Genomic DNA, 13951 nt, shown 5'->3' on the forward strand with positions numbered 1-13951 from the left:
AAAATTTCAAATACTGCAAATTGAAAAAGTTAAATGTGAAAAGAATATGGTGGTGTGGATTCCATAAGAAAACGTTTTATTTAAAACACTTTCTGAGCAGCTATCCAAAAGACTATTGGCTACTAGATGGGTATACATTGACAAGACAGAATCCGAAGGGCCTACAGTTTCAGACGGTACGTTTAGAGAGACAGTACTTACTAACATCTCCACTGAGGATAAGAATATTCCCAAACTGTTTTGAATGAAGAATTTTGATATTCTGAAATGATGAATCTTCATCATAAACAACTTCATCTATGTCATATTCCACCAGACGTCCATCAGCTGTGGGCCAGTATCTATCAATGGCATCTCCTCGCACAATGGCTGGCAATCTAAGGAGGTGGTGAAATATTACAAAACCTTTAAAAGTTAAATAGGTCTCATCTTAATTTTATGTGAATGCATAACGTGAGGGGATGATCCCTTCTCCCCATGGCAGTTAATGTTTTTCTTGATTATTATTAGGAATGTAGCATTACAAACCAGGATATAAATCTAAATAAAAATGATAGCGATAATACTAAACACAGTATTGATACCTGTTCCAGTGTTTCAGATCAGATCTCTAACGACAAACACAAATCAAACAAAATTCATACAGTAAAATGTTGCCAAGGTGGGATTTTTTTTTTTTTACATTATAAAGACAGCAACAGTTTTCCATAAAACACATTTAGCATATAATATTCAAGAAGTTTATAGCAATAGCTATGTTTAAGTGAGAACCAAAGCATTGATACTTCAAAGGAATATTATGCAGTCTGGATGGAATCAATCTTTCAAACAGGGGAGAACATGTTTAATACACTGAATACATACAATACAAAGTTAGTTGCCAAAAGTATGAGAGACAGTGATAGGTCACAAATACAGAATATAAAACAAAGTAACTTGAGTTCTCTCTCTATTATTTTAATTCAGTCATAAAACAAGCATTGATCCCTACAAGTGTTTTAATTTAGGGCCAGGTTTTGTTGGTAAGGCAAATACATTTTCTCGGGTTCCTTTCTGCAAGTTACAAAGTGCAAGCATAATCTTTGACTTTATTTTTCTGTAATTTTGCCTGGGCATTTACAGCCAAGCATGCATTAATTCTGCATAACTGGTTCAAATATGTGAGGATAAAAATAGAATTAATTCAAATCATTTTAGAGTGTCTAAACTGTATACAAGTTTGACATAAAAATATGAATATACTTTAAGAAAGAAAAATTCATGTTTATAAGGTTTATGAATGTGAGACCACACTAATAGAGCAAAACACTTGTACGAGAGTACCCAAATGTTGATTCAATACATTTTCCTATTTGCATTTAAAAATGAAGCTTTTCTGGAAGGGGAGGGGAAGGAAGAGATAGTTTTTAGTTTCCAACTATTCTAAAAAGACATGATGTAAATTATCTCTTTTGTGAAATACTAGGTCAGGCGTGGACAAAAGATGGCCCACAGTTAAATCCAGCCTGCCAATTGATCCTATCTGGCCTGCTGGCCTGCATTCCCTTTGCACTGAGACTATCACTGAGGGATCTAACAACAGAGATTCCACAATCTTGTACCTAACTTTAAAACCGTAAACTTCTACTTCACATGTAAATTAAATCCTTTTAGTTGGGAATTCAGATGATTCCTTCCTGTGCTACCCAAGGCAGACACAGAAAGCAATAGATCAGTGGTCACCAACTGGTGGATCGTGATCTACTGGTTGATCAGGGAGCTCTTAACAATCTATCTCAGTTTTGGGGAGCTAGCCCCCCAAGACTGAGATCTATTGTCAGAGGCTCCACAATTGGAAGCGGCAGGGTACTCTCTTTGGAGTACAATTTTTCAATCACTCGCAAACATATATAGTTGACACAACCTCGCATTAGAGCACAAACTGCCAGAGGATCAATGTAAATTAAAAGGGTTTTTTTCTTCCTCACCCCATACTTCAAATATTTCCATAACAAAACAATTAACTTTTTTCCACTTTGGATTCCCCTTCTCCCCATGTATCGTAATTATCCTACAGCATAAAAAAAAGTTTTACACAAAAGAACTAAGATGAAAAAAATATACAGAATTTTTGCAACTTAACTAGAGATGGCATCTATCAATTCTACAATAAAACAGCCAAAAATATTTGTAGCTATTTGGAAACACACATACACACTCTTTCTGAAAACATTTTATTATAAATGCTTTTAATAAAGCCTAAGAAATGTGAAGCTGAAATTTACCTGAAAACATGTCCCTACCCCATAAATGCCTATTGCATGTTATTAGTGTTGCTCGTGGAAGCAACACAAAAAAACAGCACTAGCAAATCCCATTAGTAGCCATGTAGAACTTGAAATAAGATGTACTAAAGGTAAAATTTTTTCCAAGTGATGTATACATTTTTAAAAACTAGTTAGAGAAGACATTAACTGCCCTACAAATTATTCAAATTGGGGAGGGGAGAGTCCATCAGTCCTTATTGACAAGTTTAAGCATTTTTCATCACTTTTGAAATAAATCAACAGTAAGTCACCTGGGTATGTATAGGTCTACCTCGTTAATATCTGTACCAGCAAGCAAATAAAGATCTGTCTAAATCCTGTATAAATTCAAAGTGATTCTATGGCTTCAAGGAATGAGGCCAGATTTACAATAGTGTAACAAAGCAGAAGTTAGTCCGTTGTCTTCAATAGTATGAAATAATAATGTAGACCAATCTACACGAAAGAGAGCTTGTATAAAACTTACCGCTTCACCCTTTTGATGCTCCCCTGAAACAATTCTTTCATTCTTTCTTCTATTTTGTTCAGTATCTGTAAAAAGTATAAAAAAGGCTGACCATATAGAGACTAGAAAGGTACTTTCCACCCATGAAGCATCATTTAAACTGCTGTGGTAAAGAGAGATGTATTAAACTGTGCCTTTCACTCCTAAGTTACCAACACAGATGCTGTTCTTATGAGGTCAGTGTAAAATATGGTAATGGTTGCTGCCCAGATCCTAGCAAATTATTTATTAAAAAAGATAATTAATTCTCCATGTCAGGGTTAAAAAACAGCAGCATATGGAAATTCTCTCTTCTACTAACAGGATTGTACACCTTTGTTGAAGAAACTACTCACTTCTGTCTATGGCTCTGCCAACCCAGCTCATATCACAAGCAATAGTTCCATAAAGAATGTGCCTGAAATTAGTATGTTCAAGGTATGTTTGAATTATTTGGGGTTTTGTGTGTTGATTTTTAAAGAAATAGCTTTGGGTTAAAGCAATAAATTTCGGTTAACTAAAATGTCAGGCATTCCAAGTACACATGCTATTGAGACAGAACAAAAGCATCAGGAGCTTGGAATTCATCTGACTAGCGGACAACGATGACAATGCACAACCTGTTCCTCCTTGTGTTACTGTGTGAGGGCACCACGGCAAAGTAACCAAGACGTTCAGTTCAGTCACCAATTCAAAACCTATGTTATTGAGGACTTCAAAAAACAGGGATGAAGGACAGATTATGGAACCCACATCTCAAATGACCACGCATTTCGTAAACAAGCATGACCATTTTTCTTCACGTAACTCAATGTGAATCCCAATCTAGGGGCACGTCTACACAAGATGCTTTACTGTGCAGAAGAGCTAATTACTGCATAGTAAGTGTCACTGTTTACAGGTGCTGACTGTTATGGCGCAGTAATTTCCATTACTCAGCAGTTAATTTGCTACCTGTAAATACAAGTAGCAAATTAACTGCTGAGTAATGAATTACTATGCAGTATGGTACATGTAGATGGCCGACTGGGAGCAAATTTGCTCCCTGTCAGCTGGACAGCAGGGGGCAGGAGAGTGGTTCCTACCCTGGGGAGCTCCCTGTTGTCAAGGCGGGCTCCACCACCATAGCCCAGGAGGGGACAAATGTCCTTCTGCCCCAGCAGGGACTGGAAACAGGTTGGGAGATTGTTCCCAGCCTCAGTTCCACGATGGTGGAGCAGGAGCTGAGAGTGTGTTCCCAGCAAGCTCCCAGCCTGTTCCCAGCCCCTATTCCGTGATTGCAGAGTGGGGATTGGGAGCTTCCTGCATGGGGAGAATTCCCTACCCAGCCTGGAGCTGGCTGGGACCTGCCCCTGATTGAGACAGTTCCCAGCCAGCCTTGAACTGTGCAGGTAAATCTGCACATGCAGCCTGGAGGTGGCTGGGGACTATCCTACTTCAGGATAGGAAAGGTACAGGAGGAGACAGGGAATGCACACATGACTCCAGCAAAGACTACTCTTCTTAACTCACATGCCTTAGGTGCACACACATATACCCACAGCAGATTTCCAAAACAATAGATTCAAATCAGCAGCTAGCATTTTTCCTGTACAGTTTTCCAGAGCTAAAATAAAAGAGGTATATAGTTACATGATCAATTTTGTCTCTTCCTTTCATATCATCGTTGTAGCTCTGCAGATCCACTGACACTAATCCATGAGGGTAAATTCTCAGCGTGGCAAAACTGCAAAACCAAAGAAGTATTTGTTATCAATTAGGATTGTGTTTATTAACAGAACTGGACTCTAGCAGGAGGAAAAACTGAAACTCCATGTTAAAGTCAAAATGCTTGTTTATTTTCGTAACATTTTTTTTTTGCAACAATGTCAACAATTACTTTTCCAATTCTTATTTTTCAAGAAATCACTGCAAAACAAGAGAAGAATTGCAAAGGCATGCCAGAAACTAACAGTCAGCAAATGGTACCCTTTATAAGAAAGGGTACTAAACCTCCGAACAGCTATAAAAAGAGCCAGATTTTTAAAGCAAAAACAAACTTCAGGAAACGATTACATTCCCTACCCTTCCAAAGTCAAAAAGCTTATACAATGATCTCAACCAACATTTTCATGTTCAAAGATTAACAGCAATTCAAAAAGAAAAATGTTTTCATGATGTAAGACTGGGCAACTATAATTACTCTCTACATCTATTACAGTAGTGTTTAAGAATCAACCAAGAATGGAGCTCTATTGCACTAGGCACTGTATAAACACAGCAGTAGACAGTAGGCCCGTGCAAAGCTTCAGGTGCTGATTCAATTCAGAGATGATTTGGCCCAGTTTGGTGGCCGAATCTCTGAATCGAATCGGGAGACCAATAAAAAGGTCTGAATAGATTTGAAGCTCTCTGAATAGATTCAGAAAAGATTCAGAGAGTTTGGGGATTCAGGCAGTCCCCACTCACCACCGCAGGGAGCTAGACCCAGACTCCATGCCGGTAAGCAGCGGGGAGGGGAACTGAAGGTGGTGGGAGGGGACCATTGGGGGACCCCTACCAGGCTCTGACCCCCACCTGCTCCCCCGGATCCCGCGAGTGCTCCCCCAGCCCCTCCCTATGGCTGCCCTGCCCGCCCCAGCTCTTTTAAAAAAAAAAAAAGCCCTGCACTCACCAGCTGCTGTAGCAGTCATCAGGGCTTCTGGGGGGCTCATGGCAGAGCCCCCCCATGCAGCACAGGACAGTGGGGATTGCCCCCCCCAGCAGGAGCCCATGAATATGGAGGTTTTTGTTTGTTTTTGGTTTTTTAAGAGCCACAGCACTGGGGCCGGGTGGGGCAGCCATGGACAGGGCTGGGAGAACAGGTGTGTGTTGGGGCCTGTTTGACTTGGAAATTCAGCAGCGGTCAAATCTCCAAAATCATATTTGGCCGAATTGATTCAGGACAGTGATTTAAATCACCAAATTGAATCACTGCCCCCAAATCAGCCAAGTCCGAATCCAGAGCAAATACTAGCCATTTCACACAGGCCTAGTAGACAGTCCATGCCTCAAAGAGGTTACATAAGAAAAAAAACACAGGGTTGGGGGGGAGGAGGGGGCAGAAAGAAAACAACAGCACTAGCAGCAAATGTCATGTTAGTTCCATATTTTTCTTGGATGGATTTATTTAGGAAGGAAGAAAAAGAAAAAAAAGGAAGAGAAAAGGGGTCTGATAAAGAAAGGGTTGGTTAAACCAAGTTAAGAGGGACAGGTATGGAATGAAGCCATGGTACATAGCTGGAAGAAAGAAGGGGCAGGAGAGAATGTCCAAGGAAATCTGCATAAAGTTGGCTGGAAAAGTCCCATCTTTGGCAGTCTCTACCATTGCTCCTACTGGCTGGAGTCTCTGGACAATATGCCTGAACACCAAGGAAAAATACTTTAATTTATCTATCATTCAGTTTTTTGTTCCCCCTCTCTTTAAGGAAAAAGAGAAGGAAGGCCTTTAAGAGATGGTTAATGCAAGATCATGCCAGACTCTATTTTGGAAGACAAGGAGTTTGTATACAGCATATCAAATACTTTTCTTTTATAAAATAAATTTCAATAGTATGCAGATTTAGTTTTCCCTCTGCCCCAGATGGTTTCAAAAAGTCTAACTAGTTTCCTTTCCCTTACGGCTAATTAAGAGATATATGAACAATAAATCCCATTAAAACCATGACTTAGCAAAGCCAAGGACCAGTATTCTTCCTTGTACTATCTATAAAATTAATTCTGCATAGCCTATAACTTGTAAATAAGCAGCAATACAAATCTTTCTTTGGAATTGTTCCAGCCTGGATTAGATAGGACCAACTGGTTTTAAAATGCCTAGGATACATTTTTCCTGAAAGCAGGGACTGTAAGCACTCTTACGTTATGCATTAAAAAAAAAAAAAAAAAAAGGAAAGGCAAAAGAAAAAAAGAAAGGAAGGCAGGCTTGTGAGGGTTCCTAAAAAATGTTCTGTCTCAGGATTCACCTATTGTAATGCTTTGTCTATACATACACATAATGAGTACATACACCTACCTTTAACTCTTGGATATTTCTTTAGCTAAGTAGGACAGGAATCCTGAATTCAGCAGAAATATTTACGCATTTTATACTCCCTTAGTCTACTGTACCTGCACAGCAGATGTAGCTAATTTGTTTTAATTACATAGATGCTTCCCAAATATAATTTTTGAGTCCCTTAAACATCACCAAGTAGCTGGCTGATGATGAACTCTGCTCCTCCTCAAGTGTGTGCAAGTCTTAGTATCTTTGCAAGTTTTGTTACCAGAGAAACTACAGTACCATACACCCCCATTTTACAGAACTACGAATCAGCAAGAACAGGACAGACTGTTTTTTTTGGTTTTTGAGGGATGTAGCTAGGACCTACCTAAAGAGAAAAAGAAAAAAAAAAAAAAGGCAGCAACTAGACTGCTAAACTAGTTCTGGTATAGTCAAGCCTTCAGTCCATGGGAGATGAATCAGACTGAGAAAAATTTTATATAAAATACAAATAAATTACTTCAGCTAAGTAGCCAGAGCTGGTCAAAAAGTTATAGGCAAATTGACTGATGTGACAAGGAAGAAAAAAAGGCTTTAAAATATCTACCACTTACCCCTTGTTCTTCCCCACATCTTTCCTGACAAGCTCAACTGCCTGCCAACACTGAGAGAGTGTGTGCACGCGCGCGTCCCTGAAAGTGCCTTCCACATTTCTTGAGCGTTTCTTAAATAGCTCTATACTCAAAAAAAATTTTTAATTAAAAAAAAAAAAGGTGGCAAACAATAGAGTAATTCACAGTATAACCCCTCCAGTACGTGAGGAGATTTAGTTATAAAGAAATATGCTTGCTTAAACATGTTACATGTACGTAGGCTTGGCAGGATTCCATTTTTTAAATTGGTAAAGTTTATTAAACATCAATTTCATCTCATACTTGGACTGACAAAAAAGTATTTCCATCTCTAATAATCAAAATTTATAGAACGGGGACATAAGAAATACAACTGCTGATGGACTAAGTGACGACAGGGGGAGCAGTCCTACAGAACCATGCTGACTAGTTTGGACTAACTCCCAGAAACCCCAGGGGACTGGGAACAAAGGAAGAGGAAGTGACAAAGCGGAAGAGGGAGTTATGGGTGAGCGGAGCTGGGACTGATGGCAGCTCTGCTGGTAGCAGTCCTACAGTAGTCCTACATTTGTCGCAGCAGGCAGTCAAATTGTTCTATAGTAATAGTACAATGTCATTAATAAATTATCTGCCCCCCCAATTTCATGCAATCCTGAAAATTTAAATGGATAAGAAATCTAAATAAATGCTTAACAATGAACAAACATTGATACTATCCATCTACTCTAAATTATTAAAAAATATAAATCAAATTCTGTCAAGCCTAGTTTTAGGCTACCTCTGTAGGCTCATACAATGCCTTCAGCCCAAGAGGCAGATACTTCAAGTCACTGGCAATAGTTTCGTTAAAGTCAATGAACTTGTACCAGTCCATAGGTCCAGCTATGCTGTTAAGCAGAAGGCAGATCAGAGTGGTATCTTAGAGACTACATGGTACAGAGTGGTATCAGCTTTATTAGGAGACAGCCTCTACTTCTCTCTCTGGTGTTAAGGGGAAAGTAATATTTTCATTTCACTAGATGGCACTCTTGCACTCTGAACTAAATGCATGTTTCTGCACAGTGCCAAAGACTGCTGCACTATTACAGGTAACATTTTATCATATTATACATATATTGCAAGAATGGGAGTTATTTAACCTCTCTCAGATCAGTTACTCAGTTGGGTAAACCCTAACCACAAACTAAATTTCCCCTTTAACCTGAGCTTCCTCTCCTAAGCCATTTATATTAAATCACTGTATTCAAGAGCTGTTAGGTTTCTCCTCCAAATGGGAAAGCATTTCAAAGTTGGATGATATGCTCCCTCTGTATGTACATACACTGTTTATAATATTCTTTAGCATTCTTTCTTTAAAAAAGTAATATGATAAACACATAAGGCTATTTTACGGGAAGTATAAGAATACAGAGCAGACGCACTTCTACACTGATTTGGATTTTATCTGTTTGTTATTTCTAATGTCAAAATAGAATCCTCATGCCAACAGAACACTGGTGTACTCTCCTCTCTTCCTCAAACTGGAACTGGTACAAAGGCCTATAATTCCCTTTTTCGGACCTTTTGAAAACACAAAACTATACTAGTTTAACTAAAGACAGCTTTTAAAAATCTACTTTGCTAAACTGATAGAAGCCCTTGATTGTTATTGTTTTCAAAATGGCTTATTTAACAAAACAGCCAAATCCAAATTAAATGGGATGTTGTTGTGATCCACTTCAGCTAAAGTTCATCCTTTCTTCTCTGACAAGTTTTTTCTCCTAACAATTTTCTTTCGTAGCTAACCAGCTTTGCTTATCTTAGCCACTTAACATCTAGTGAAAATATTTTTCACAGTTTGCAGGGGAAATTGGAGAGATGTCCTGTGCAGGTGGTATGCGTGCCAAAACAGCAAGAGGTAGCTCAGGCTGCAGGTCAACTTGGGAGAGGTTGCTATTAAAAGCTGCCTTGTTACCTTAAAAAGCTAGGATTATCCGAGTAGGCTTATTTCTTTTATGCCAAGACTACAGAGAAAGAAACAACTTTTTTGCCAGTTCTAGGTTAGATCTACTTTTGAACAGTGAACCAAGCAGAAGATGAGAGGTGACTCAAAGGAGCTAGATATCTCAAGTAAAAAACATCTAACATTAAGTCAGAGACTTGCCAAACCAAATCTAGTCCAATATATTTTAATAGATCAAATCTTGCTGGAGCAAATAGTTCTCTGCATCTAATGATGTCAATGCATTTAATACGCTTTAATAAATGAAATCCTCTCAAATCTCTCCTTAAATATAGGGGATTTATTTATTCTACTTTTACAGATAAGAAAAAATGAAGGCACTGGAAAACATCCAACATTACAAAAGAAGTCACTGGCAAAGGCCATGTACTTATGTTCAGTTTTTACTAGGAGAATTGCCGTTCTGGTAGGAAATAAAAGCGTGCAGAAGTTAAAACTTATTTTTTCCCCTGGAGCTTCAGGAACAACCAGGGTTAAATCATTCCCAGGCGAATTTCTCTTGGGAGACTAAACATCTGCACACCTTCTGCTGGCTTAACTCCTGTGGGAGACCAGGAGGACTGGAGCTGGAGGAAAGACTCCCGTCTCTTTCCAGGACTGGGGGACCCTGGTCTGGGGAGAATGCAGAGGGCATCTGCTCTCCTCCTCCCATAGATGGGAGTGAAGGGGAGCAGCCCCAGCTGCTCCTCACCTGCTTGTCATACTGGAGGTTTGGGTGCAAGTTAAAAAAAAAGGGAGTGGGGGGAAGAGGAGGGTAGTTTACAGTTCTACTTCCTCTGCTTGGCTCCCTGCTTGCTTCTTCTTGCTCCCACCCCTCCCCAACTCAGCTAAAGGGCCCCTTACCTCCCAACCCCTCCAGCTTCCTCTTGCCCCTCTGCTACTCAGCTGAGCAGTTGGGACAACAATTTAAAAGCTGCCTTCAGTGCAGATTCCTAGCCCCACCAACTTCCCCTTGCCACCCATCTGACACAGAATAGCATGAAGTGAAACAAGGCAGGTTGCTGTGCTTCTGCAGAAATCTCACAGAGCCCTGCCATAGCAACTGAGTGCTCCTGCCCCACTCCCCGAGGGCAGGCTGTCAATTAATGGACTCCCTTAAGAGCAGGAGTGGCCCAGGGAGCAGCCTTCTTGTGCCTCATGGCTAGAGCACATAAGAACTGCATTTGCTGGGTCAGACCATAGGTCCATCTTGTCCAGCGTCCTGCATCACAATGGCACAGAGCAAATGCTGAAAAGGAGAGCAAACTGGGTATGACCAGAGTTTTTTCCACTTCCAGCATGCCTGGTCTAGGAAAGGTCTCCAGCCACAGGGCTGGGGGAACATCTGTACAGTCCATCTCCTGAGCTATCTTTCTACAAAAAGAAATTTCCAGTTTGTTCATTCCCACCTCTACAGGCAATGATTCAATTGGTTCAAGGGAGCAATGTCCTGCCTTGCTATTGACTGCGAATGGCCGTTTCATCCATGTTTGTGTTGACAACTGGATGAGTGATGTTTTACAGTTGAACCCTCCTCAATTAGGTCCTTGGTCATGGTAAACCATGAATTAAACGGACCAGGTAAAAGCTGCCAAAATGTGACTTTTGGTAGCCTAACTTCAGACAAAACAGAACATGGATCAGTTGTTCTGGTAATGACAACGGGAAAGTGTGCCTTAATCCCCAAATCAACTCCAATTCATTTAACAGCTGCAGCTTACCAAATGACAAGGTCTTTGTCAGAGACAAAATTTTGCCAACAGCAGTAGTAATGGACTAAATTCATTACAACTGTAGCGTATGCAAGGTCATCTTTCCAGAGTCTGTATTGTAGAGCTAGCAGTATATTTGTATGTTTTCCCATTTGTTTTTCCAGACTAAGTATTTTAACAAACTACAGCTTTATACCTGTAGTCATAACTTGGCCCAGCTTTTCTTATCTAGTTATGAACAGTATAAAATGAAGTAGTAGCACTTCCCAAACCAAGGTCTTCTATATTTATCTTTCACATTAGAACTGGCTACTCACTTCTGCACACTACAGATTGTGTGTGCCTGCTAAGACCCAGCTACCTAAGCAGGAGAGCAGTTTTGCTCATATCTGTAAAGTCAGAGGCATTCAGGCAACACCTTCACTCTGCCCTGAATGTTGTTGCTTATTTTGCTAGCGTATTATTTTTGGAGTTACAAGCTTCCTCCCAAAAGTCATGTGAAGTTTTGTTTGTTATTTGGGAATTTTGGCTACTGCCTATGTAGGAATAAATGCCTGCTGACAAAGACAAAACTACATCCCCATAATAAAATGAAGCACAAAACAGCTGCCTGTAAGTCCAGAGAGATGTCTCGAGTATCATCATCAGAACTTAGAGGATGTCTTCATTGTTGCTGAATGAACATTGCTTGGTATGTACTTTTGATTTCCAAGAAAAATAAATTCAGCCTGAACTGGAGTTCAGGCAACAGTAAAACACCATAGAAAGCAACAAAAAACTAACTTCCTTAGCCTTATAAAGGGTTTTTGAACATGAAAGCTTGCTTAAAATTGTTCTCCAGTTTATTTAAGTTGGTCTAATAAAAGATAACAGATTCACCCAAAGAACCTTGCCTGCAAATGTACCGGGTACTTACAAGCCTAAGTTTGCACTGAGAATCCAGTCCCTTGGCAATTTTCAAAACAGGCTCTCTCATTGCTTGGAAAGGATGTACCACACGTTTGAAATTCCTACTGTCCTGTCACCTAGAAAATTACTCGCCAAAACAGAGCCCTGGCTTGTTGAGGCCTTAAAAAAAAAAAAAAAAGGAGACTCAACTGCTCTATATCCACCGCTAGTCTTTGTACAAATGACTGTGGTAGAGTTGGCAAGACAAGATCCTTGCAGATCACCTGCCAGTATGATTGCATCTTTAACAGGATTTGCAGTGTTCAGATTTCACAGATGGGCCCTCCCACTCAGGTCACCCAAGTAACTGGCCAGAGGGACATTTGAGACAGAAAGCTTGAACAAAGGGGGATCCAATGTGGATCATTACTGGAATCTTATATTCCCGGATGGCATCTTCAGAGTCTTTCCTTAGTGTTACATTCCACAGAGCGCAGGAAAAAAATCTAGAACTAAGTCAAGGAAACTATTCCTTTTACCTTGCAAATTCCAGACTGGAATTGGAAACTACTGTGCTGCTTGAATTTAAAGGAAAATTTCCCATGAGAAAAAAGCCCAACAGAATCTCTTTAATCCTTTGGCTCTAATTCAGTTTTTCATTTTTAACTTTAATTAGCTTTGTCTACATACTATTTGGGGAAGTTAGATTGCCAAGCCAAGCAAAAAATGAAAGAACCAGGAAGTGGAGAATGCACATGCACCAGCTTTTTTTTTTCAATCCAGTTTTTCAACAGTACAATATAGCAAAAGAAGTGAGGACATGAAGGAGAAATTTGAGGTCAATCCAGTGGAAATTAGTTTCAACTGACAAGGAAGCTAAGCTGGAGAGTAGAAATAAAGTTCAAGTCTCATGTACGAGTGCATTATGCAGCCTGGTGGGGACCTTTTAGACTAGAAACACTAGGTTATTTCTCAGAGGCCTTGCAAGGGCACAGATACTTTTCTAGAGGTCCAAGCTTGCTTCAGACAAAAAAAAACCAAAACGCTTTCCTGCCCTTGGCAGGAAAAACACAGAGAAAGCTCTTTTCCTCTCTGTTCCTCAGTCTACCGTTCCCTTCACTACTTAAGTATTCAGTACCAAAGGTCTAGCCTACACTTAAGCATTTTACTATCATAATATTTTTATTAAAGGGTATGTTCATTCTTACAGGCAAAACACTCAAAAATAAATACCACTATGTTGGCAAAAAGTCTCTTATTCCCCTTCCTATCCAGGTAGCTGCACAACTTCAACCACACTGAGAAAACCTTTTTGTTTAGAGAAGGCCTTCATGTTTCTAAATATTGGACCAATAAGTAAAGCGGCACTGCTTTTTTTTTTAATGGGAGGTAAAGTTAGAAAAAGTGCAGAGATTCTTTTTTTTAACTTGTTCAGCAGAGAGGAGTCTACAAAAAGGGGAACTGAAGTCTTGTAAACCTCTACACAGCGAAGTTCAGACAGTATTTCTTCTAATGGCAAATTCACGGTCTTTCCTATGCAGAAGTAATTTTATATTCCTGCAGAATGTAGTTATTAATATGGATTAATAAAAGGCTTGTTGCTTACACCAATGCAATTTCACACTAGCATACTTAACCTTGCTTAAAAAAGGAGTCACACTAAAGAATACCTCGTATGGCCAAAGACAATGTTTTCACACTGTACAGATAGTAACTTGGTACAGTGCAACTGGCTCTGTATAGCTTTGCAGGTGAGAGCGCAGTGAGGGCAGACCCAAATGTCACACTAACCGATACAAAGCATAAAACCCTACTCAAACTCCTCAGATTTTTCTTTTGCCCATCCTTGGGAACAGAAATTAACAGATTCTCAGGTACAAATCAAGTGCAGTAAAGCTCATTTAACAGGTTCTATGAAATGTTGAATAACCCAATTATATATACACAA

The 13951-nt window shown here is 39.7% G+C and overlaps 1 protein-coding gene across 1 annotated transcript in view; it reads right to left on the reverse strand.

Moving 5' to 3' along the window:
• Nucleotides 1-13951, reverse strand: part of SMS (spermine synthase) — a 79041-nt gene that overhangs the window by 27302 nt on the left and 37788 nt on the right. Inside the window, exons 3-5 of the mRNA XM_019529179.1 lie at nucleotides 4423-4516; nucleotides 2773-2837; nucleotides 202-377 (exon numbers count right to left, since the gene is read on the reverse strand). Coding sequence (XP_019384724.1) covers nucleotides 202-377; nucleotides 2773-2837; nucleotides 4423-4516 — 335 coding nt within the window. The remainder of the gene's footprint in view (nucleotides 1-201; nucleotides 378-2772; nucleotides 2838-4422; nucleotides 4517-13951) is intronic.

The sequence above is a fragment of the Crocodylus porosus genome, unplaced genomic scaffold (assembly GCF_001723895.1).
Source record: "Crocodylus porosus isolate Cpor-Errol unplaced genomic scaffold, CroPor_comp1, whole genome shotgun sequence".
Taxonomy (NCBI): domain Eukaryota; kingdom Metazoa; phylum Chordata; order Crocodylia; family Crocodylidae; genus Crocodylus; species Crocodylus porosus.